This window comes from Narcine bancroftii, chromosome 10 (assembly GCF_036971445.1).
Source record: "Narcine bancroftii isolate sNarBan1 chromosome 10, sNarBan1.hap1, whole genome shotgun sequence".
Taxonomy (NCBI): Eukaryota; Metazoa; Chordata; class Chondrichthyes; order Torpediniformes; family Narcinidae; genus Narcine; species Narcine bancroftii.
In genome coordinates, this window is record NC_091478.1 from 22,747,765 (window position 1) to 22,774,953 (window position 27,189).

A 27,189-nucleotide genomic window follows, 5' to 3' on the forward strand; every position below is an offset into this window, starting at 1 on the left:
GAATTTGTAAATTAGAAATGACTAGGTTCACTGATCCAGGGAGAAGAGAATTACATCAAAAGTAGGCCTAAAGTGATATTTAGAGAACATTTTCTGTTTCTTTTTTGTTTTGAATTAATTATTTAGCAATTCTTTCTGCTGAAGTAAGATCAAAAGATAACATTCTGATTAAAGATTAACATTTCACTCACTGTCGATAATTAAAAGGCCTCAAAATAAAATCAAATTGTTGGCTAAATCTTGAGCTTTGTTTTTAAATTGCCTAAATTTGAGGTTGCACATCACCATTATGTAAACTCTTTCAAGTTAATTTAAGACAAGAAATTCATGTATTACACTAATAGAGAATATGTGCCAACACTCACCGTGCATTATTCTATCATCAGATTGTAATAGTGCAATGGATTAATTAAATGCTACAATAGTTTTCTGTATCAAAATATACCAAGAGTGAAGTTTTTCAGTTTGCTGCATTAAGCCATTGTCTTCCATTTGCAGATGAGTGAAGTAGTAGTCGTTGTTACTGGAGAATCAATACATAATTTCAGATCCCACTATGGAATTTCAGAATTTTAAAATCTTAATTCATTTGAAAAATCTAAAGATAAATAGCTTTAGTTGTAACAAAAATCGAGGCTAAATAATGCAACTTAGTGAAACTACCCATTCTTACCAGTCTGATTTAAAATAAACTCGTGTTCTAGGTCACTTCCTTGATTTTAATCTTTTGACTTTATAGTTGTAGCTGTACAAGACTAAGTTGAAATGGGCAATGCTCCAGAATAAATGTTGGAAAAATTGCAATTCTACTGATTCTATTTGCCACCCAAGCTACTCTCTTCGGTAGAATGGATTTGTCTTATCAGTGTAGCATTGAGCTACTGTTTAACATCACTCAATCAATTGCTGAAATTCTCATGGTGCTTACTTTAATTTTTCAGGCGTGGTTATTCCAGTGTTTCTTGTCTTGCATCTTATTTTCTTCTTTAAACTTCACCCCATTCTAAACTTGTCATCTACATCTAATTCACTTTCTTTTATCATGTGTAGAATTATTGTACTTGTGTTCAAATTCATTTATGTTCATACTCCATCCTATCTTTGTGACTTTTAATCTTTTCTTCCATTGCAACTACACTATATAAGCCCCAAGCTCTGGAATTTCCCACTTAAGTCTCTCCAATACGCTTTCCACTTCCAAGATGCATCTAATTAAAGGAAGAGTGAAAGTGCTTTTTTTCACTTTATTCCCCTCTCTACTCAATAATTAATTAGTCTGGTCGAATTTTCAACCTTGGAACAGTTCCCCACATTATTTTGTATAAATAAAAAAATACTGTGTGCCTGAAACATTAACAATTCTTTTCTTCCCACTGATTTGTTTGTTGCTCCATTTTCCAGCATCTTGCATATCTTTGGTTGAATTGAGGCCTGTTTCCATGTTAGAATTCCATCATATTAAATGTCCAGCTCAATATTTTTTTTAACAGATGAGTAGTGTCACAGCTTAAGGTTATGATGCATTTTGGTTTACCTATACTTCCTGACAACTTTTTTCTTTATCACTTCTCTTAAAATTGCATTGTTAAAAGAATCACCAAACTGTGCAGAAGGTTGAAAGGATGGGGATGTCATATGGGTGGTTTAGGTTACATTACTTGTGAATGCTGTTCATTGGAAGAGAGTTTATGGCCATATATAATTTGTTTTCTTTAAATGCAGTAAGAAATATAATATGTAATGGAAATGGAGGCGCCATTGTTGTGAAATCTGAAGAAATTAGCTCCCAAATTTTCCCCAAAAGCTTTTTGATAAGAACAACCTTGGCAAAATGAGAACTTCACCTATGAATAATTCATGATTGTTTAAATATAGATACTCATTTTTAAGTTTAAGGCATATATTGCAGTATACAGGCCTGATGTTATTTTAATATGTAATGTTCCAACATTGCATATAATGTTATACTCCATGAAGCATATTTTTTTTTATCCTATCTAGAATTTGACACTAATTTATCTAATTTAAAATGATTGAATGGAACAGAAAATATTTCAACTTTTGGGGAAAAAAAATACATCCAAAAGATTTTGGGTGAAAGATTAATCCTATTTGTAAATCTTTAGTTTTATTTTTTTGAAATTATGGACTTTTGGTACAAATCTACCCATAATTTTTCCATAGACTAGGGCAATCAGTGGGCCACTTCCAGAGCAAGCAAACGGAAAGGTAAGACTTTATTGCACAGTTCGTGTTACCCTCTATGGGTTTTTGAAGCTTAGATTATACTTGTATTAAAAAAAATCCTCACTCTTGCATCTCTACCGAGCTAAACTGAAGACCACTAAACAAGAGAATTTTTGTCTTTTGTAGTACAAGTGTACATTCTTGTAACAAACCTTCATTTTAAACCATACAGAAAAAAATTATTACATTTTAAAATATGTGGTTACATGTATGTTTTAGTATGTTATTATTGCATGCAAAATTGAATTAGAAATAATGGGAAGTTTTCCATTGTACAGTAACTATAGTTGATAAGTCAGAATAGAACTTGGTCTTTACTTCAGTGATTATGTTTGTGAAATTAGATTATCCAGAATTAATGTTATATAGTCCATAAATACCACCTTTTTATTAGTAATAGAAATTGTCTTTTGTTGATGTACAGAGGAAGTCTGAGCAATACTTTGAATTATTTGATTGATAGTTCAAAGATAGCTATGCACTCAGGTTAAAAATGCAGACAGTTTTCAGAAGAAGCCTTGTTGGGAGTCGTGCTGGCTTTAGCTTATTGTAATGGAAAGCTGGGAACTTTTTAAAAATTATAGTTGTGATGAATAAAACAAATGTTGGGATTTCTTAATTGTAGTCAGCCTTTGATTATCCAGCAGTTGATTGATTGTTTTGTGGGTTACCATACAAGTTAAAGGCCTGTTCTTCTGGCCCTAACCATTGTTGAACTTAACAGGCCCTTAACAGTTATCGCTGTGTGTGTGACATCTGGATGAGCTTACTGTACATAGCTGTGAAGCTTATTTGCGATTTTTAAATTTTACGTGAGATAAGAACACCTTTTCTCATTGGGAATATGGAGCCACACAGTCATTGGGGATAAAAAGAAAAGTGCCATTCTCTGTAGCATCATGTACATTTCTGAAAGCCATTGTGATAGTTAGACACTTCAGAATAGAATTTCAAGTAGTAAAGTTAGAAGTGACTTGGCACTGCCATTGATTTTGGATGCTAGTTATGGGACTCAGTACAAGTCTTCAAGGTTGCAGAGAGAGGGTGGATGGGATCTTGAAGCAGAGTTGGTAGGTGTGAACCTGATCAAGCTTATCCAGGAGCAAGGTCCTTGAATAGATCTCCAACAGGAGGAGTCACGTGATGGAGTAGTGGCCGGTAGGAGAATACCAGCCCTCTCCAGAAAAGAAGGAAAAAAGTGAAGAAAAAGCAAAGCCCCAGACACACAAATCACAACAAATAAAAAATAAAGGTGTGGAGAAAATGGCACCTAAGAAAGAAAAGCCAAAAGCAGCAGGAAGAAAAGAAGAAAGAAAGACGCCGGAAGAGAAAGTTGAAGGCCTTACTTGCATGAAAAAGTAGGGACCCGCCAGGGAAAGAGGAGGTTAGTGGAGACCCCGCAGGGTCTCTGAGGTTAGTGGAGACCCCACAGGGTCGCGACCCACTAACCGCAGGACTGCAAAAATGGCTCATGGAGCCAAACGGGTGTGCAGATGCACACGACGAGGACAACACTGATGGGAGGGGGGACTAGCTGAGAGAGAAACTCCACAGCACGAACTAGCTGAGAGAGAAACTCCACAGCACGAACTAGCTGAGAGAGAAACTCCACAGCACGAACAGCTGAGAGAGAAACTCCACAGCACGAACAGCTGAGAGAGAAACTCCACAGCACGAACAGCTGAGAGAGAAACTCCACAGCACGAACAGCTGAGAGAGAAACTCCACAGCACGAACAGCTGAGAGAGAAACTCCACAGCACGAACAGCTGAGAGAGAAACTCCACAGCACGAACAGCTGAGAGAGAAACTCCACAGCACGAACAGCTGAGAGAGAAACTCCACAGCACGAACAGCTGAGAGAGAAACTCCACAGCACGAACTGCTGAGAGAGACCTGACAGTAGGGCTCCCAGCTGGAAGATAAAGAAAACAACGGGAACGGGAGGGTTGAGAATGAAAAAAGGAAACTAGAGACATAACAGATAACCAACCCAGAAGAAGAGGGCCAACATCAAGACACCATGGAAAAAAAATACCCAACAAACTGAGACAAGCAGCTCAACAAGAAAGTCAGAAGAGACACAGATACAAGGAAGAGAAATAGAAGACACAAACCCAGAGCAGACACAGAAGAAGAAGGAGAACACCAAGCTCTGCACAGAGGAATAGGAGGTGAAATGAATGGACAGTACATAGATAAAAAAAATTTTCAAGAACAAATGAAAGCATTAAAAGAATGGGTGACACTAGAATTTAGTGAAATGAAAAGAAAAATGAAAAAGTGAGTAGAATAGAGCTGGTCATAACAGATGTAGGGAAAAGATTAGAAAATGTAGAAGAATGTGTAATGGTGATAGATATGGAAGTGAACGACTTAAAAAGAAAATTGGAACAGTGATAAAAAAGTTAAAGAAACACAAGAGTTGTTAGCTCAGAAGATGGATATAATGGAAAACTATAGTAGGCAAAACAATATAAAGATAGTGGGCCTTAAGGAAGATGAAGAAGGCAAAGATATGAAATAATTTATAAAAGAATGGATCCCAAAAGTCCTGGGAATGCCAGATATACAGGAAGGAATGAAAATAGAAAGGGCACACAGAACACTAGCCCTGAAACCACAGACTCAACAAAAACCAAGATCCATTTTAGTAAAATTCCTGAGATACACGACAAGAATAAAATGAGAGGAGACAAAAAATCACTGGAATACAAAGGTCAAAAATTTTTTTTATACCCAGACACAAGTTTTGAGCTCCTGAAGAAGAGGAAGGAGTTTAACGCAGCAATATCGATCCTATGGAAGAAAGGCTATAAATTTATGTAAGATATCCAGTGGTGCTTAAAATAGTTATCACGGGGCAGCAAAACAGATTGTTCTCGGATCTGGAGAAAGCACGAGAATTTGCAGAATGCCTGCAAGACAGAAAGAGAGATGTAACAAGAACAAAGAATGACAACAAACTACATATAAAGAAGTAAAAGAAATGTATAAGTAAGAACTAAAGGAGGGAAGAAAATGGAAGTAAGGGAGAAGAGGGGTAAAAAGAGGAGGGGTTAAAAAAAGTAATAATAAATAATTAAAACAAAAGAAATGAGGGGGAGCTTTGTTGTAATGGGAAGATCTTTTCTTTTCTGGAGGGGGTTGGGTGGGAGAGAATAACAGTCACTGCGAAATCAGTTGACACTTGCGAACGGGTTCGCAGTCCGAATGGAGAGGGGAGTTGTGGTTGCCCAGCAAGGGACAAGGGGCGACTCAGAGGCGGTGGGGGGGGGGAAACACTTGGGGTTAAGGGAATTTTAGATGTGGGAATGGTTGAAATATTTTGTTTTAGAAGTGTTGTCATACAGTGAGTTCAAAAAAAGAAAGCTGAGAAATGGAAATGGGGGGAAAAGGGGAAAGGTGGTGGTGAGGAAGTGGAAATGAAATATAAACAAAGTATGAAATGGCCATGTTGAACTATATGACTATAAATATTAACTGAATACATAACCAAATCAAAAGGAAGAGGCTATTAAATTTACTGAAAAAAGAAAAAATTGATACAGCATTCGTGCAGGAAACGTATCTAACTGAAGTGGAACATAATAAATTAAGGAGAGACTGGGTAGGGCACGTAATGGCAGCATCATATAACTCAAAGCCAGAGGTGTAGCTATATTAATCAATAAAAATGTACCAATCAAAATAGAGGAGGAAATAATAGATCCAGCAAGGAGGTATGTAATGATAAAGTGTCAGATATATTCAGAATTTTGGAATTTGCTCAATATATATGCACCTAATGAAGATGATCAAAAGTTTATGCAAGATATCGTTTTGAAGATTGTAGATACACAGGGAAATATATTGATAGGAGGGGACTTTAACCTTAATTTGGATTCAAAGATGGATAAAACTGGACACAAGACTAGCAGAAAGAACAAAGTAGCCAAATTTATGGTTAAATCAATGCAGGAAATGCAACTTATGGATATATGGAGGAGACAACACCCAAAGGAGAAGGAATATTCATATTATTCTAGTAGACATAAAACATACTCAAGGATTTACCTGTTCCTGTTGTCAGCCCACATCCAAGGGAGAGTTTGGAAAACGGAATATAAAGCTAGATTGTTATCGCATCACTCACCCCTGTTATTAGCAATAGAGCTGGAGGACATCACACCAAGAAAGTATAGATGGAGATTAAACTCCATGCTACTTAAAAGACAGGATTTTATAGAATTAATTGAGCGACAAATTAAAATGTACTTTGAAATAAATACGGAATCAGTGAAAGATAAATTTATATTATGGGATGCAATGAAAGCCTTCATCAGAGGGCAGATAATAAATTATGTAACCAAGATGAAGAAGGACTACAATCGGGAAATAGAACAGCTGGAAAGGGAAATAGTAAGTACAGAAAAAGAACTAGCAACAAGGGAAGATGCAACAAAAAGAAGAGAATTTGCGGACAAAAAAATAAAATACGAAACACTACAAACGTATAAGGTGGAGAAGAACATAATGAAGACAAAGCAAAAGTATTATGAGCTGAGAGAAAAAAACAAACAAAATACTAGCTTGGCAGCTTAAAACAGAACAAGCTAAAAGAACGGTATTGACATCAAGGAAAAAGGACAAATAAATTACATATAACCCAACAGAGATCAATGAAAACTTCAAGGAATTCTACGAACAATTATACCGAACTGGGAAAGAAGATGAAATAGATGAGTTTCTAGCTAAAACTGAACTACCAAAATTGCAAGAAGAGGAGCAAAACAAATTGATAAAACCATTTGAAATAGAGGAAATACTGGGTATATTAAAAAAAGTTACCAAACAATAAAACACCTGGAGAGGACGGACTCCCAATAGAATTCTATAAAACATTAATTCCTCCTCTCCTGGAAGTAATGAACCAGATTGAAGAAACACAAAACAAGCCAGATTCATGTAAAGCAGCAATAATTACAGTAATACCAAAGACGGGGAAAGATCCACTAACACCAGCATCGTTTCGACCAATATCTTTACTTAACTCAGATTATAAGATAATAGCAAAACTATTAGCAAACAGATTGGCCGACTATATACCAAAAATAGTAAAACTAGATCAAACTGGATTTATTAAGAAAAGACGAACAACAGACAATATCTGTAAGTTCATTAACTTAATCCATGCAGTACAAGGAAATAAGACACCAATAGTGGCGGTTGTTTTAGATGCAGAGAAAGCCTTTGACAGGGTAGAATGGAATTGTTTATTCAAAGTACTACAGAGGTTCAACCTACCAGAGAAATATATTAATTGGATTAAAGCTTATATAAGGGACCATTGGTGAAGGTGACAGTAAATGGATATATATTGAACCAATTTAAATTAAGCAGGTCAACTAGGCAGGGATGTCCACTATCTCCCTCACTGTTCGCTTTAGCTATAGAACCCTTGGCAGAACTGATAAGAACAGAAAATAAAATAAAAGGGATAAAAGTAAAAAAGAAGAAATATAAAATCAGTTTATTTGCAGATGACATCATAGTATACTTAACAGAACCAGAAATATCAATAAAAGAATTACATAAGAAATTGAAAGAATATGGAGAAATATCAGGGTACAAGATCAATGCAAATAAAAGTGAAGTGATAATCTACGTCACTTATACAAATTAAATTATCAGCCATTAATGAAGAAATTACAAGATGACTTAGAACATTGGAAAGATTTACCACTAAACCTGATAGGAAGGGTAAATTGCATTAAAATGAATATCTTCCCAAGGATACAATACCTATTTCAATCGTTACCAATTCCCTTAACAGAGAAATTCTTCAATGAGCTAAAGAAAATAATAAGGAAATTCTTATGGAAAGAGGGGGAAACTGAGGATAGCGCTAGATAAATTAACAGAATGGTACAAACAAGGGGGCTTACAGCTACCAAACTTTAAGAATTATTATAGAGCAGCACAATTAAGATATCTGTCAGATTTTTATCAAACAAGGGAAAAACCAGATTGGACCAGGTTAGAGCTGGATAAAATAGGGGAGAAGGTACCAGAACATATACTTTATAAGTGGAATGAAAAGCTGGTGTAACATAGAAGTTCACCAGTACAGCACCATCTGCTCAACATTTGGAAGAAGATTCATATAGAAAGGAAAAAAACAAATTATCAACTACCAAAATTATTATTGACGCAAAATCAACTAATCCCTTTCGCAATAGATAACCTTTCCTTTAGAGAATGGCAGAGAAAAGGGATTAAAAGAATAGAAAATTGTTTTTTGGGAAATAATTTATCTTTTGAACAAATGAAGTACAAATATGGTATAACTCACGGTACAATGTTTGCATACCACCAATTGAAAACCTACTTAAAGGACAAATTGGGAAGCAGGCTGAGGTAACCAGAAGGAAGCAGCTTTGAATATGTGATTACAGACACAATGATAATTAAAAGATTTATAACAAACATGTATATCAAGCTGCAAGAGAAAGAGAACGATGAAATAAGCTGTAAACCCAAACAAAAGTGGGAACAAGATATAAACAAAGATAAAAAATGAAAAAACATTATCAGATAGATGTTTTCGGTGTAAGAAGGAAATGGGAACAACAGTACATGCAATTTGGGCATGTGAGAAAGTGGAAAAGCTTTGGGAAGATCTAAATCAGGTATTAAATAAAATCACAAAAAGCAACATACCAAAAAAATCCAGAGATCTTTCTTCTATGTAATATAAGAAGTAAAGAACTAGGCCTCAAATTGGATGAAGCGCAAAAAAGATTTATTATGATAGCCTTAGCTGTAGCAAAAAAATGTATGTCAACCTGGAAATCAGAAGAGAGCCTGAGATTACAGCATTGGTACATAGAAATGAATAAACGTATTCCATTGGAAAAAATAACATAATTTAAAAAATAAAGTCACAGTATTTGAACAAATTTGGGAACCGAACATGGAACACAGCAGAGAGGGCCTACCACGGACCTCCACCCCTAAAATGATAGAATGAGAAGAAGACGAAATGAACTGACCCAGTGTGTAAAAGTAGATGACACAATTTTCTTGTTTATTTTCATTGTGTGATGACATTGTTTAATGGGTTTATTGTATTGTATATGTGGAACATTTAGTGAGTAGGGAGGGGGATGGGAATGAAGGAGGGAGGGAAGGAAAAGAGGGGGGAAAAGGGGAGAAAATGACACTGTGCATATTCAAGAGGGAAATATTTGTGTGTATTTTGGTTAATATGGTTCATAGTGTGAAAAATAAAAAAAATTAAAAAAAGAATAGATCTCCAACATTGCACTGTCTTCAGTGCTATGACCATAGATGTAAATGGCACTGGCCACAAAGGAAGACCACTGCTGTGTATTTTAGATTGCATTATCTGAGAAGGCACTCACCACTGGTACCCTCTATTATTTAAGAATCAACTTTAGAATTTCAAAAATTTTGTCTAAATTTTAATCATTTAATATAGGACACTGCAAGGTTCCATCAGTAGAGAAGAATTGCATTGTGGTTTGCACTGAAATCATTTGTACCTAATACATTTTATAGGCATTGCAGCAATGAGAATGTCATAATTAAATAATACCTGTCTCCTTTAAGAAGGTGAATGATTAATTTGTTCTTCTGATTATTGTTATTGTATTAAAATATCATGTGATGATGTATCGTTAATTTGTGGTGAATTGCAACACCGTGGTCACATTTAAAGAATACCACCTTGATTAAGTGGAATCAAAAAAAGATAAACCCTCTTTCTACTAGTCTTGATTATTTAAAATACAGATCTAAAACCAAAAGAAGCATTAATTCATATATCATAGAAGATATGAATTCTACCTTTTTGGTTGAATTATCCAATTAGTCCCATCACTCTGCCTCTTGTTCATAGCCTTGCAAATAAAATCCTTCAAGTGTTGTTCAATTCCCCAATTTCCTTTTTTTTAAAAATTGTGGTAATTATCCATTGAGGCAAAGCTTACTGGATCATAGCGATTTGTATCCAGATAAATGTTTCCTGGATTGCATTACCTATCCAACATTCTCTTAAACTCTGTTCTATTGTAAAACTCCAGCCTTTCCCAATAGCTCACCCCTTATACCATTCTTATAAATACTCCAGCTGAGGCCTATTCCATGTTTTTAATAAAGGTTTGGCATAAATACTTTATTTTTCTCATTGGAAGTAAATTGCTGAGATCTGCACAGGAGAGTTCTAGTTTATTGTTATTGGCTGACTCATTTTCTTCCATGTATGGGATGGCACATCTGTAATTTACTGTCATTGCTTGAGGAACCTTCGATGTGGATTAATGGCCTTTGAAGAAAATGAGCAAATTATTTTCTTTATGTATACTAAGGTTGCTAATAACTTGCTTTCCTAATTTAATCTTCACCCTTTACCTCCAAGAAAACAGTTCCCTTTGTTAATTATTGTCCTTTTTTAATTTTGAATGTTTTTAATCATTGAAAAGTTTCAGAATTTGGAGTCATCCATATTTGAATTAGTCATTGGTGTCCTTAATTTTTAAGTACATCTCGCAACATTCAGAAAATTATTGTTACTTAATTTATAGAATGACTTAAAATTCAGAAGTAATAAGTCATTCCTCAGATATGTTAGGATATGTGAGGCTTGAGACAATAGGATTCATTGGTATTTTGAGCTGTAAGCTGTTTTGATTTTACTGCATGGAATTATGTTGTGTTGGATCATGGCTAATATTAATATTTTTTCTACTTTTATTAAGAAAACCAAAGTAATTATTATACAGTTATAAATATGTAAATTAAATTTTCACTCATCTAATATGTTAATTTTTTGGACACTGGAAACCAAATCTATGCAACTTATTTCCCCCTCAGCTCACTTAAGAGAGATGTATTTCACGTGCCACAGGCAGAGGATGTTTTAATTCAGATTGACGGCTTTCATAATTCTGCATTTTCAATTGTCAGTGAATTTAACAGAATCTGCAATGAAGTATTTTTATCTTCATTTTCCAGGTAGATCCTTGTTACTGTGTTATATTGCTCAATGATGCTCAGCATATTGTAGCTGAATTTTTCATCCCTTGCCAGATGCAACCTGATGGTGTATCTACTTTGACTGCTTGACCTGATATTTATTCTAACCATCATTTGAAACTTTGCACATCTTCCATCCTAACTGCACTGCATGTGCAATCTTTCTCATGTATTCGAGTGAGCAAATGTTTGACTATCCTCCCAGGTTTCTTCTTTCCTTTTTTTGAAAAAAGCATTCATTTAGGCATTCATGGTCATATCCTTCCAATTTGAATCATTTTTTAATCTCTAGTATTGCAGTGTTCTTGCTTTAGTATCTTGATCCTTTTTTTCATAAATCTTTCCAAGCCTGAGGTGTTTGCTCTTGTTTCTCCCATCTTTCAACTCTGCTTTCTTCTCTATCAGCTGTATCTATTGTGTGCTGACGCCTTTAAATTTGTCATCGGTTTAATAAAGATATCTTTACAGGATTGAAATTCCAGAATCTTTAACTTGCTACATTATTCACCATATTACTCAAAATTAAACTCAACAACTATACTGTAAATTTTTATTACCATGCAGGCCACTTGACCTATCTGGTCCATGCTAGCTCCCAGTAGAACAATTTTCCCCTCATCTTATTTCCCTATGGCCATGCAACCTAATGTCTTTCACATGCCCATCAACTCCATTAAAAAAAAAAAATCTTTTGACTCACCTACACTGAAGTGTAATGTTACAGTATTAGCACATCTTCGGGATGCAAGTGGAAACTGAAGAATCACTTGGAAAACCACAGATTCAGATTGGAGGAATAAACAAATTACACTTGGACAGGAACTCAGCATTGAACTTGGTTGACTGTAGCTGTAGGACAGCAGCACCTCCTAATGTGAGCAAAAATGACCTGCTGGGTCAGCAGCTCTTTATCAAATCCAAAGTAAAAAGATGATATTACATATATCAGAAAGGAAAGATGTTGAGAAGGGGCCAAGAGATGATAGGGTATTGGACAGAAGGTGAGAGATGTGGAAAGACCACTAGGATGAGAGCAAGAAGAGGAAAGTAAATATGGGAGAAGGTACAGAAGAGACGGAAATAGTAAAAGTGGAGTCGTGTAAAATTAGAAAAATCAGTGTTCATGCCATTAAGTTTAAGTCTGTCCAAGTGGAATATGATGTGTTGTATCTCAAGTTTACATTTGGACTCGCCTTGACAGAGGTATCTAAGTTAGAATGGTTTTGGAAATTGAAATGGAAGTTTCCAGGAAGTTTCAAGGAGCTGCAAACAGAGAGTAAGGCTTGGCAAAGCAGCCATACACAAATACATTGAAGGAGGGTCACCTCATTTCAACACATAAACACCCATTTTCTCCCCCCCTGTCCCTCTTTGATGGCTACTTGAAGACCATCATGCAAAATACCCTAAAGGATGACCTCCAGGTTGAGTCGGTGGTGAAGAAGGCGAATGCAGTTTTGGTATTCTAGAAGGATAGCATACCAGAGCAGGGCTGTAATGTAGAGATTCTATAAAGCTCTGGTCAGATTTCAGATTTATTGACATCACATACATACCTGAGATTCTTTTTTATGCAGGTGCGGCAGAATTACCACTTATAGTGCAAAAAAAAATCTTTTTCCTGATGGCAGCAGTGAGAACAGAGCATGTGCTGGGTGGTGTGGATCCTTGATGAATCCTGCTGCTGTCTGATGGCATCTTTCCCTGTAGATGTTCTCGATATTGTGGAGGGTTATTCCTGTGGTGTCCTGGGCTGTGTCTACTACCTTTTTCAGGGCTTTTCACTTATCAGACCATGATGCAGCCAGTCAGCACACTTTCCACCACATATCTGTAGAAATTTGCCAGGGTTTCTAATGTCATATCAAACCTCCCCAAACTTCTGAGGAAGTAGAAATGCTGACATGCTTTCTTCACTATGCTATTAGTTTGTTTGATCCAGGAAATGTCCCCCAAGATGGTGACTCGCTCACCCTCTCCACCTCCAATTCCCCAATGATCACTGGATTGTATATCTCTGGCTTTCCCTTCCTGAAGCTTTGGTGACATTGAGTGCAAGGTGGTTGTTGGTGCCACCAAGTTTTCAATCTCCCTCCTGTATGCTGACTCATCACCTTTCTTTATATAGCCCACAACCGTGGTATAATTAGCAAATTTGTAGATTGTTATTGTCGTACTGAGTCACACAGTCATAAGTGCAAAGTGAGTAGAGCAGGGGGCTAAGAATGCAGCCCTGTGGTGCTCTCATACTGATATCGAGATTGTGGAGGAGATGTTGTTACCAATCCTTACTGATTGTGGTCTGGAGGTGAGGAAATCCATGATCCAATTACACGGGTTGGGGGCGGGGGGGTGGGGGGGGGAGGTGTTGAGTCCCAGATCTTGAAGTTTGTGGCTCAGTTTTGAAAGGATGATGGTGTTAAATGCCGAACTGTAGTCCTCACTTGGAGCTTTGGTTCCGTTTTTGAGAAAAGACCTGCTGGTATCTGGAGAGGATTCAGAGAAGACTTACTAGATTTACTATATTCTTTAAAAAAATAATATGCATCATTTATAAAATAATGGAATAACTGACTAATTTGTGTAGTAATCTGTATTTTATGTTTTACTGATGCGGACGTTGAAAAAAAAGGAGCAAGTTTACACAATCTCGATTAGTTATTGAGTTCTGCGAACATTTGGATTATTGCTTTCCTACATCCCCCTCAAAATGTGATCAGGTATAGAAGTGAATATTTGATGATTCATGCAAATTATCTGAAGCACATTTCTGTGTTAACCTTTATTGTTCAATTGTGTGTAAGTGCTCGTAAAGTGACTCTGCACTGTCTTTGAAATCTGTGGGTATCAAATATTTCTTGAGCTGTAATCGTAAGATTATGTTCAAATTTATTGTCAGAGAACATGTATGACATCACATACAACCCTGAGATTCTTTTCCCTGTGGGCCAGGCAGAGTTTCTACTTAGCGGTCGTGCAAACTGTAGTCAAGAAATAGATACGTATATAAAAGAGAAATGCAAACAAATACAAATTTTCTGTAAATACAGAAAAAAAAAATCATTATTTATCTATTTGGTGCAAAGTTAGAGTCCTTAAATGAGTCTCTGAGTGTTGTTTAGGAATCTGATGGTGGAGGGATAGCAACTGTTTCTGAAACTTGTGTTATGAGTCTTGTGGCACCTGTACCTCTTTCCTGATGGCAGCAGCGAGAACAGAGCGTGTGCTGGGTGGTGTGAATCCTCGATGATCACTCTGATGGTAGATTTTCTCGATGGAGGGGAGAGATTTACCTGTGATGCACTGGGCCATGTTCAGCATATTTATTTTATCACACCTGACAATTTATTTTAAAATAAAAATGCCTTGAAAACTGAGTCATGGGTTTATCACTTGATATTATGTGTATTTCCAGCCATGAAATAATAGGAGAATAATTGCTGGTTATTTGAAGGTGAGATTCCCCCACAGTACAGTTGAGCCAACAAACAAACAAATCAATTTATTTATTTATTTGTCCTTTTTTCTGTTCATTATCTCTTTTTCTGTCTTGATGTTATTGTGGTAACTTAATTATACTACTATAGTTGATATATTTTGTAGCAAATAAGAATTTTAGTAAACTTTCATCAGCCTCTTAATTTTAAGAAATTGTGTCTGTTTCTGTACCATTCTTGATATCAGAAAAGGAATGAACTAATTTTGAGATATAGATTTATATTAGATTGCAATGAGTTTTTAACATTAAAAAATGTTAACTTGTTTCCTGTTCTGTTTTTTTTTAAGGGCTAGGAAAGATAGTTTGGAGAGTGAAAGCTCTGCAGCTACTGTTCCTCATGAATTGATCCGCACTAGGCAGCTGGAGAGTGTTCATCTTAAATTCAACCAAGAATCGGGAACTCTTATTCCACTGTCACTGAGGTGAACAGATACTAGGTTTTGCTGAAAGACATGAAATCTAGAAAGCCTTCCTTGTAACAATCTAAATATTATTTGAACTAGTGAGGATCAGACAAAATTTGTATGTTTATGTGCATGTTAATACTCAGTTTCAGTAACTGAGGTGGCGACCAGGTCACTTTGCTGGTAAAGTTGGAGGAAAAGCTACCCGAGTACAGCATAATTTTCCAGACCTATTATTTCCACCCATGTGAGGTGATACATGGGGACATTTCAATAATGTTTAAAGAAAAAGCCATGGGGAAATAAAAGCTGAAGCACTGGGAGAGAAACCTTTGGAAATTAACTATCAGCTGTATGATTCTTACTCCAAGCTCACCACACGAAGCCACTCTGTCTTTCTGTGGTTTTGCATTTGTAGCAAATGTTTTTTAATTTGCAGGACAATAATTAGACTGATGTACTATTTCATAATAACCATCCTAACATGCATTCTGCTTTCAGTAAAGCGGTAAAGAAGGTTTTGAATAAATCTTAGGATTTTCTTTGATCAAATGGTCCTTCTAAGCTACTATTATTTTGGGATACAATTGTATAACTTTGTCATAAAATCTTTTTAATGTAATTGGTGATCACTAGAAACTATTTTGTTTCAATCAGGCAGCACAGTGGTCCAACAGTTATTGCTTCAGCTCCACACCTCCAGCAGGCCAGGTTTGATCCTTGTCACTGGTGTTGCCTGGAGTTTTTAACCTTCTCCAATGTCTGCATGAGTTTCCTCCCACATCCTAAAGATATTTTAGTAGGTTGTTTGACTACTACAGCTTTAGGTAGGTGGCAGGCGTTTTGGGAGAGGTGAATGGGCACACGAGAGAGAATAGGATGTAGGGATATAAGTGTAGGAAAAACCTTGGAAAGGCATTATTAGCTGGCATAGACTTGATGGACCAATGGCCTTCTATATCTTATAAAGAGAAATGGAACCTAGCGAGGAGGACTCTCTTTTGCAATCCCAGTGGAAAAAGAAAATATAACATGCTGGCTCCCAGAAATGTGGAACCTAAGAAACCTGTATATATGAGAGCAAATAAGTCTACAATGTTGAAGACATTTCCTTGTTTTTATTTTAGAGGTAGATTGTTACATGGAAGGCACTTTACTTATAAAAGCATCACAGGAGATACAGCAATTACGTTTGTTTCTACTGGAGTTGAAGGAGCATTTGCCACAGAGGAACACCCATATGCAGCTCACGGTCCATGGCTACAGGTGGGTACCTTGTTTTATTGCCATATCTTCACTACTCAGTAGGAACAAGTGAAATACTGTACCAGTTATTAGCATGCAAGTGCTATAAAAGAAATAATTTGCTTCCCTCCTTGTGAAGTTAAATAACCAACCATATCCAAGTTCCACATTCTTCTTCCTAATCACAACTGCTTGGGTGGGGAAAAGGAGAAAATTCCTCAACACCTCTCTGTTACTTCGATCTAATTATATATTTGTGCATGTATGTCTGTTCTCCATGCAAATTGATATGGAGCACTCAAGAAATGTACAAGGAGTTTCAGTCGTGGTAACATTTGATGCTGAATGTCATGACCACATTGAATTTAACCTTTAAGGTCATGAATTTCAAAAGTGGTTTTTGACCAGCTTGCAGAGACTTGCATTACTGTTTACTATAATTTTGTGGTAATGTTTGATGCTAAGTGTCATGACCATATTGAATTTAACCTTTACGGTCATATGAAGTTGAAACAAAATTGAACTTGCAACAGGGACACCTCAATTAGTTACAATGTTGTGCATCAGTATTCATTCAGAAACCAAACCCAGTTCAATATGGGCCCAAAAAAACAAAGCAACATTGGGAGAAGCTCTTCATAAGCCCATAGAGTTAGGCAAGGGAACACCAGTTTCGCCTTACTGTTTCCAGACATGCAAGTAGTGGGCAGCAGGAAACAAAAAAATAAATATTTATGCAGAATTACCTTGAAGTTTTTTTTGGGTATTTTGTTTCAACAACTGAGTGCTTTATTTCCCGGGCAATGCCAGTTATCCTGCTAGTGAATTAATAAATCTTTTGTCTGCAACTTATTAATTTTTCCATTCAGGCAAATATGTCCTGTCAGTTCACTCTATCTGGTCCTCTCATAATTCTAAACAGCTCAGCTACATCTCCCTTCTCTTTATTCCAAAGTAAACAACCCCTATCTATCCTCCTCCGAGCTACTGAGGCCTTGCAAAATTCTCTTTAATCACCTTTGCCACCTGTTGTCCTGTCACTTTTGTTCTACTAAATGAAAAGTTTTATTTACCTTTGGCACAACAAGTGCATCAAATATAATTGGCAAAGTTTTATTAACCCTTCTAATTTTCTGTATTATCCTCATAGAATCAAAGAAAATAGGTTAGTAGGGGCCATTCCAAGTCTGCTCAACCATTCAATGCAGTCATGGCTGACAGTGCAAACTCCGTATCCTATCCTTGCTTTCTCCCCTTTCCCCTTGATCCCTTTAGCTACAAGGGCCACATTCAATTCCCTTTTGAATCTATCTAATAAACCGGCCTCAACAGCTTTGTGTTTTTACTTCAGCCATGGTGTCTGCAGGCTTTCATGTTTTACTTTTTGGCCTCAGCAGCTTTATTTTTTGTTGTAAAGAATTCCACAAGTCTCTTAGTGAAGATGTTTCTCCTCATCTCAGTCCTAAATGGCTTACCCTTTATCCTTGGACTGTAGCCTCTGTTCCAATGTTGGGAAAGTCCAGAAAAATTCTTCCTACTTTTCCCTGTCTGGTACTGTCAGAATTTTATATGCTTTTTAGGATTTTAATGATCTATTTACATCAAGTCCTTTCCTTAATTTATCACCATTTCAAAAAGCACAAGCAACTCCCACCTTTTTCCTTGATTTACAATCTGATCACAATATGCATGGAGACGGCTCTGATTAAAATGTATCAATCATTTTGTGCAACTACTCCAGTCCACTGTCATTGATCAAATCTGCACCCTATCTCCTCAATTTGTGCTCATGTGTCATCCAAAGCAACAAAGATTGTCACCTATTGTTGGAAACGGTTGCTTTTTACTCTGGTTACCTTCATCGTGGTCAGGAAGATGACCATTTGGGCTTCTCCTGTTCAGGACCTTGAGAAAAGCGTTAATTACGCTGCAAGCTCTGTTTTTAAAATAAAATCAGTAGCCACCGATTAAGTCTCGGTTTATGGATATTCTTTTGAAAGCTTCCTCCTTCTTTCACACTCCAAATGCTAGCATATTTTAACGTAAAGAAATTTCTCAATTTTGTTCTTGTTGATTTTGGATTATCATAAGCTGATTAAGTGCGATCTATGAACTTGCCAGGGATAAGTTTTTTTCCCCCCCTTAATTGCTGAACTAAAACCTTTGGATTTAAAAAGCTGAAATCTCCATTCAACTCTGCTTTAAAGATAAATTACCCCAGTTTTTACAATCTCCACAAAACTAAGCTCCCCCAACTCTGGTCTCGCCCTGTTTAATCTATCATACCTTTCCAGGTCTCTGAACCTTTCATGTTATGCTTAGAATTGCACCCAATTAAAGCTTCAGCCGTGATTTTTGTAAATGCTAAATGTGATTGATGATGTTATATTCATTGCTCTAATTACAAGTTCAAGAATTCCATACGTTTCCTTAGCAACTTTCTCAGCTTGACTTACCATCTTCATGGATTTGTGTCTAACTGTGCTCTTGCTCTGCCCTAAAACAGTATCATTGACAATGATGAAGTGACAAGGCCCGAAACTGGTTCTAACCCTTTGCCTCCTGTAGACCAGTGCAATCCCTATGCTCTGTAATTGGTAAAAATAATTTGCGGATTGCTCAACAGTCTCATAGCCTGGAGGAACCTGTTTCCCAGCATGGCACTCCTGGTTTTCATGCTCCTTTACTTCTTCCTTGAAGGTAGTGTCTCAAAGATACTATGGGCTGGATGGTGAGATTCTCTGGGCCCTCTTTAAGCACTGGTCCATTGGATATCCTCAATAGAGGGAAGGGAGACCCCAGTGGTCTTCTTGGCACTTTTAATTATCCTCAAGACTAACTTCCCATCTAATGCTTGGCAGCTACCATGCCACATTATAATGCAGCCAACCAGGACACTCTCTATCGTGTTTCTGTGCAACATTGTTCAGATGGTAGCTGTTAGCCTTGTCTTCCTCAGCCTCCATAGTAAGTGTAGGTGCAGCTGTGCCTTCCTGACTAAGGAACAAGTGTGGACACCAAGTAATTTTGTCCACCCCACTCTCTCTGAAGGAGCCACTGGTATGTAATGGGGTGGACAAAATTACTTGGTGTCCACACTTGTTCCTTAGTCAGGAAGGCACAGCTGCACCTACACTTACTATGGAGGCTGAGGAAGACAAGGCTAACAGCTACCATCTGAACAATGTTGCACAGAAACACGATAGAGAGTGTCCTGGTTGGCTGCATTATAATGTGGCATGGTAGCTGCCAAGCATTTGTCTTCTCCACATTTAGACTCAGGTTGTTGCTCTTCCACTACTTTCAACCTCCTCTCTATAAGCTGACTCCTCTCGAGGCCACTACCATTGTGTCACCTAGAAACTTCATAATTCTGTTGGAACTGAACCTGGCAGTTAGCATGAACAGTAGTGGGTTGAGCATGCAGGCCTGAAATGTGCCAGTGCTCAGGAACACACACACACACACACACACACACACACACACACACACACACACACACACACACACACACACACACACACACACACACACACACACACACTGTAGTCAGGTTAAAGTCTGTTTTATTATGGGCTCAGATCCGACTTTTATACTTTCCACATTCCCACTGTTTCCTCCTTTTACTGATGTCTCGACCCGCATAATAAACACAGGTATCCCCGTGTGTAGGTACCTTCTTGCAAAACAATCCCATCTTCCCTGTGAGCTGTTCCTGACTGTGGGCTGTGCAGTAAGGCCAGCACCATTTTGGGGTCGCTAGCCTTTAAGCTGCCCTTGGCACCCGCCCGCCCACTGGTTTGCTTGTTGGGGTCAGTGCCGCTGCGCAGGCTGCTGGCCTTTAGTTGAGCTCACCGCCTTGAGCTCCAGCTTGATCGCCGCAGTGGTGTGCAGCCACAGATTTTAAATTTTAAAAAATGTAGACATACAGCACGGTAACAGACCATTTCGGCCCACAAGCCTGTACCATCCAATTATGCCCAATGGGAGAAAACTGGAGCCGCTGGGGAAAACCCATGCAGACACGGAGAGAATGTACAAACTCTTTACAGACAGAGTGGAATTTGAGTCCCAGTTCTGATTGCTGGTGCTGTAACAGCATTGCACTAACCGCTACTCGAACCATGGCGTCTAATTCATTATTTATATTACCAATTTGTTCTGGGAATGTTCACTGATTTTCTTTCCCCATATAACCTTGTTTTCAAATAATGTAGGAATTAGAAACTTCAGAAATTTTACCCTGGGTATTTGAGATGTGAGGATACTGAGGAAATAAAATGTATATAACAAATCCTGCAAAACTCATATTATTCTGGAAAGTCTTCGAATTGTACATTTTTCCAAGAACTGAAATCGCTGGATTTTGCATTTAGCTTCATTGGAAAAAAAATCATTTAGTTTCTGAACTAGCTATTTGCAACTTGGAAGAGAATCATTGCTATTTTGTAAGGTTTTGATCAGTCATTCTCAGCACATTTAGGGGTACCACGAATTGAAGTCATAAAATTTTGTTTGTGTAGTTGGTCGGACTGCTTGTGACTGCTTCACATGAAAGGAGATCATAAACTTTTAGAAGAGTCCTAAAAAAATGTTGAGATTGGCTGCTCTCGGCAGACTCCTTGTCATCCATGTTTTGGAGTGCCAAGACCATTTTCAAGCTTTATGGGTATTCATCATGACTTAATTGTAAAGAATGAAGAAAATCTCAGTTTTGGTGTGAAGTTGCCTCATTTTAATGCAAATCAAGCATAGCTATGACAATAATGTGCTTAAAATGCAATCACACGATGATTTGTATGATAAAAACCATCTGTGCCCCATAACTTTATCATAACCATTTTTCAGATTCTGCTGAATGAAGAATTTGTGGAAAGGATGTTAGAGGATTTAGAAGACCTGGCCACTCCAGAAGAAGTAAGAGTTCTCCAACAAGTCAATAAGGATTCTAATGCATCTATTCTTGTTTATATGGAGGAATAGGAAAGTGTAGAGAGGGGACCGAGAGAAAGAAAGGCAGAAAGAGAGAGAAGACTTATTGTATAGCAATGAGATTTTGCTATGCAGGGCATCCAGATTCACCGTCATGTTAATAAATATTATTCCATTCGGTTATTGAAAGCATTTATTGTATTAGAATATTTTTATATTGGCATGCAATTGAACCCCATTTAACTATGTGCTTTCATTTGTACCACACTCTGTTGACATTAGCACTAACAAGTTAACAGTTTTGAACAATTCTTAAAAATAGAAGAGAATTTTCTTCCTTGTTCTTCCAAATTAGTATTGGTCCTCAATATAAATAAAACAGCAATAGTAAACAAAATTCTTCAGCCTAGAGAATAATTTGGAAAAAAAATCCTATTTGTCTGTATTTCAGCAAAGGTAGATTTTCCTTTTTCGTCTTTGCTTTTTTACTCGATGAGAATTCAGAGAAATTAAAGAAAATGTCAGCAATGGAAATTCAATGTGTCCATATAGTTGAGGTATTTGCTCAAAATGGGGAATTGGAAACTACATACTATAGGTTTAAGGAGAGAGGAGAAAGATTTAAAGGGGAGTTCAGTGGAAGAAGTTGTAGATGTGGGTACAGTTATCACATTTAACAGACCTTTGGATAGGGTTTAGAAGGACGTGAGCCAAATGCACGCATGGGCAACTTGGGACAAAGGGCTTATTTCTGTCCTGTATAACTAAATCTCTGCAACATGAAAAGCACTGGCCTTTAATTCTCACATCTAGTTCTCGTGGAGTGAAATTGCTGTCTGTCTCTTGGTGGGAAATGACCCTGAAGTATAGCACTACCATTTAATGGTAATTTCAACCAAAAGATTGCAGTATTCAAATATGAGAAATATGATTTTATTTTAATCCACGTGCTGGAACTCGTCTGGAATAAAAGAATCCTTACCCTTATGGTTTCCACAGTCATATTAAGAGCAAAAGGATCAGAGTGGTTGGCTTTGTACGGAGCCCAAAGAGATGGGGAGATTTAAATGTTTTTTTTTCCCCAGCGGCATTCATTCAGGAAACAGACACAGAGTCGTGGGACGTAAGGAAAGCAAGCAGTGAGGTCATGGAACCTACACAGATTAAGGGTGGATAAAATCCCCAGGGCCCGACAAGATATTCCCTCAGAACACAAGGAAGGCTAATGTAGAAATTGCAGGGGCTCTGGCAGAAATAATTAACATGCCCTTAGCCATGGGTATGGTGCAGGAGGATTGGAGGTTGTTTAAAAAAGGCTCCAAAAGAAGTATTTAAACTTATGAGGGAGATGGACGGAGTGGGTGAGGATGGGCTTTTTCTACCGAGGGTGGGTGAGGTGCAGGCCAGAGGACATGGTTGAGGGTGGAAGGGGAGTGGTTTGGGAGGATCATTGGAGGGGTGGTGGAGAGTTTCTTCATGCAGAGAGTGGTGGGACTGTGGGCTAGGGTGGTGAATGTGGGCTCTATTTTGACATTTGAGGGGAATTTGGACGGGTGCATGGATGGGAAAGTGTGGAGGGCTGTGGATTGGGTGCAAATCAATGGGATTGGGCAAGGGGGCAGTTCGGCATAGACTGAAAAGACCAAGGGGGCCTGTTTCTGTGCTGTGGTGTGCTATGGTTCTTAATATATATGTGAGTTGGGAATACTTACTGGGAACATAAATACCAGAAATAATATAGGTTAATTACGCAGCACTATTCATTGCTTATTATAATTGTAATGTGTAACCATGCCATTAGTTTGTTTATGGTAATATCACTGTCTTCTAATTTTGTAAGTACACCATCATTATAGTGGAGGTTGGGGGGGATTGCACTATTGATATCAAAAAGCAAGGGATTGATTCTCTTGTTATATTTTTTTGTAAAATATACTGAATATTCCCTTAATCCATGTTTGAGATGAGTGAGTGTGCTAGTGTATGACAATGTTCCATTGTCAAATTTATTCCTGCAGCTCAAAATATATTTTGCATACAATAATAGGACAACAAACGCTCATTGACCTTGGTGAACAAGACGAATAGTCTCTCCTTTAGCCAATTTAAGGATTTAGATGTATACACCAGGTCTGAGAAAGGTGAATTAGAGTGGAATTTCCAAAATGAATTGAGTTTTGAAAGAGAAACAGAGGAGGAAAGATTGGACTAAGAGAACAAATAAAGATTTTTTAGAATTAAATTTAGACATACAGTATGGTAACAGGCCCTTTGGGCTCACGAACCCATACTGCCTAAAATTACACACAGTTGACCTACACCCCAGGCATGTTTTTGAACCGTGGGAGGAATCCGGAGCCCTTGGGGAAAATTCACGCAGACACAGGGAGAACGTACAAACTCCTTACACACAGCACAGCATTCAAATCCTGCTCCCAGTCGCTGGCGCTGTAACAGCTTTGCACTAACCATGCCACCCAGATTTAAATAAAGGTAATTGAATTTTAAAATATGCCAATATAACAGCCATTCTTAACGGGGGCCCTACATTAACTGTTGAAATCTCAGGATAGTTAAGGGAATGATGCTGTTTTTATGATAACTGAGCAGTACAAGCCAGCCATTAATTTCTGATCAGCAGCATGTGGGATATCTCTTCCTTCTAAATTGAGGGCGTAGTTGCACTTTAGAGGTCAACAAAGAATGGGCCATCTTCTATCCCAATGGCTCTGCTATTGTTTGTGTAATTCATTTTAATTTCGTATTGATGTCATTTCCAGTTTTTATCTTTGGGAAAAAAAACATTATTTTTCAGGTGAAACTGCCAAAGGAGTACAGCTGGCCAGAGAAAAAACTGAAAATCACAATTTTGCCTGAATCGGCATTTGACAGTCCTCTGCAGTAGCTGAGAATACCAAGATTAAATGTTATCTATGTTTAAAAAAAACCCTTGCCTATATGTTCCACTTCTAAACTTGCAAAGCTAATTTTGCAGTACATAATAGTTATATAATGGATGGCTATCTAGTCATTGTAGTTTAAAGCTGCATTAAAATGTTATGCTAATAAATCCATTCCAATTAAACTGGAAACTTGTGTAATTTAGCTCACTGTACCTATTTTGTAATGAAGACGAGTATGGGAAGAGAGTGAGAAAATCAGTTGCAAAAGTATTTTTACAACTTATTGTGCTTATGTTTGATAACCAATACTGACCAAGTATTGCTTGCCTAAAACTGTACTTGTCCCATTGATGTGTTGTACCACGGCAGGTAACTTTTCGCCCCCCCCCCAAATTTATTGTATACTTTGGTACAATTTTATTGTAATCTTTTCACCAGAATGTTGATATTTTTAAATACCAGAGTGTTAGGTATGGCAAAAATGAGATTGGAAGTTGATGGAATAACTATGTGAGAAAGATGTTCAGACATTTTCTATTTAACTTTTTATTTTCATGTAAATCAACTTTATAGTCATCTCTCTGTTTAAACATGTTTGTTTAATGCATGAAATGGTTGATTTAAAAAAAAAAATTAATTGAATAACATTTTTGGGTTATTTCATTTACCCCACATTCATTGGATTATAGCTTCCAATAGCATAGAAAGTTTCATAACACCTGGATAATATTTCTGCGCATTCAAGCATTTGTGATCATATCAAACTATATGAAATACATTTTCCAAGGCTTATTGATGGACAGTTCTCTTAATCCTATGTCCTTCAGTTACTCTCATTCTAGACAACCATTGATTCTCCACAAAATCTCCCTTTGACACAGTTTCCCTCATCCTTCTTCAAAACTGATGTCCCACATTTGTGGTTTAGTTCTCGCATATTTTCTCAGCTTTCCTCTCAAAAGTCCAGAGTCCATACCTGTACACGACTCTAGCTGTGGCCTAACTTTTATTTATAAAAGTTTTTTTCATGGGAATTGCATAGACTAAATATGAAATGTCTTAACAATATTTTTGTAATTCACAAATTGGGGGTATTACTGGCAAGATTAGAATTTATTGTCTTTCTTAACTGCCCTTGAGATGTGTTCAGCTGCCTACTTAATGCTGTAACTTCTCTGGTGAAGCGGCTTCTAAAGTGACTTGGAGGGAGAACTGCAGGAATGGAGATACAGGGTAGCACTCCATATTTGGATGTGGAAAAGTACTTTAGGATGAGGGAAAGTGAAGGTTGTGGTTCCCAACTTCTTTCTGTTTTTTTTTCTTTCCTAATGAAGAAGTTGTTGGTTTGAAAGTTCTATTGAAGATGACATTGCCACTGCATCTTACAGATGATATATACAGCAGCCCCAATCAGTAGTAGAGGGAGTGACTCTTTAAGGTGGTGGATGGGTTGATAATTTAAGCAATGTGGTTTATTCTGCATTCTCTCTCTCAAGGTTCTTAAGTTTTATTAGAGTTTTACTCATCCGCGCATATCTGATCTATTCTATCACACTCCTTTAAAGGCTGAGGTGAGTCAGGAGCTGAGTCACTAAGATGGGAGTAAACTCTGACTGGGGAGCTAGTGTTTTTAAAATTATCGGGCTCTGAAAGAAATTACACCGTTCGGCTCTTAACATGAATGAAGCACATGTATGATACGATTAATCATTGGGAAAATTGTCAGGTTGCAAGCATTAATGGAAATTAATATCTCAGTCACTAATTGTAATCAGTTAGAGCATGTTGCCTGAAAAACTTTTTATGATGAAATTCTATGTGCAGGTTGATTCTGCATCAGATGACCATTGTTTGAGCATCTGTTTTAACAGCTGTCCTGAAGAAATAACTTTGAACTGCTCCCTTCTTGGCACTGATTTGCTCCATGACGATCCTTCCTGTGCAGTCTCTGACGCAAAGTTCAGTAAGCTACCAGGATTGAAATATGGTCGTTTATGATCAGTAACGAAGATTTAATCATTGTAATTAATATTGGCACCAGTATTATCCAGGTGGTTTATATAAATTAGTCCTGTATTTAATGAGTTTTCTGACACTAATGAATAAAAAGCTGGCGCCATCCTGCCAATGAAGTGGTTGAAATCACTTCTTATTGCAGGCTAGTTAACAGACTTCAGTTCACTACAATACTAGCTTGCAATTGGCATTCTAGGTGAACATTTTTGTAGTTCATCTCTTGTGCACAGTGTTTTTGCATAGATTCTTGACACACGACAGATTTGATTGAAGACCCCCTGCAGACCTGCAGTGTAATCTGTGGTTTTAGATACTTTTTAAAAATGAAGATTACTAGCAGAAGTGTTTTAAAATGTTTTTATTCTAGTTGTCTAATGTAAATTTTTCTACATTTAGTGAGGTGCAGCTTGCACTTTTGTAATATTTTTGTGAATCACTAAACTATTCCATCAGTAATCTGTGCATTTAAGTAATTTACTTGATAACTCAAGTTGTTTAATTTGTTTTTGTGTGTACAATGATTCATTTATCTGAAAATAAAAGTTTATTCTATGTAACTACATACCATACTGTTATCACTTTTTGAATATTTGCATTGGTGAATTCACAAATCTGTAGATTTGATACTTGGTCTATCAACATTCATATTTATTGCCAGAGTACGTCCATGACATCACATATAACCCTGAGAGTCTTCTTCCTGTGGGCCGGGCAGAATTTCTACTTAATGGTAGTGCAAACTGTACTCAAGAGAAAGCTACGTATACAAAAGCAAAAAATGTAAACAAAGTGACTGCAAAAGCATATTTTTAAAAATTCAGTAATAAATGATGTGCAAAGAAAGTCCTTAAATGAGTCTCTGAGTTTGTTGTTGAGGAGTCTGATGGTAGAGGAATATCAACTGT

General features: G+C 37.1%; 1 protein-coding gene across 3 annotated transcripts in view; it reads left to right on the top strand.

The window, feature by feature from the left end:
* Positions 1-26,844, top strand: part of sufu (suppressor of fused homolog (Drosophila)) — an 85,584-nt gene extending 58,740 nt beyond the window's left edge. Inside the window, exons 10-15 of one of the 3 annotated variants that reach the window (XM_069900159.1) lie at positions 2,185-2,229; positions 11,124-11,264; positions 15,072-15,206; positions 16,316-16,454; positions 21,282-21,350; positions 24,181-26,844. In XM_069900159.1, the coding sequence (XP_069756260.1) occupies positions 2,185-2,229; positions 11,124-11,264; positions 15,072-15,206; positions 16,316-16,454; positions 21,282-21,350; positions 24,181-24,270 (619 nt within the window). In that variant the 3' untranslated portion in view covers positions 24,271-26,844. The remainder of the gene's footprint in view (positions 1-2,184; positions 2,230-11,123; positions 11,265-15,071; positions 15,207-16,315; positions 16,455-21,281; positions 21,351-24,180) is intronic. The other 2 variants (XM_069900158.1, XM_069900161.1) reach the window with 2 other exon arrangements.
* Positions 26,845-27,189: the final 345 nt, after the last annotated feature.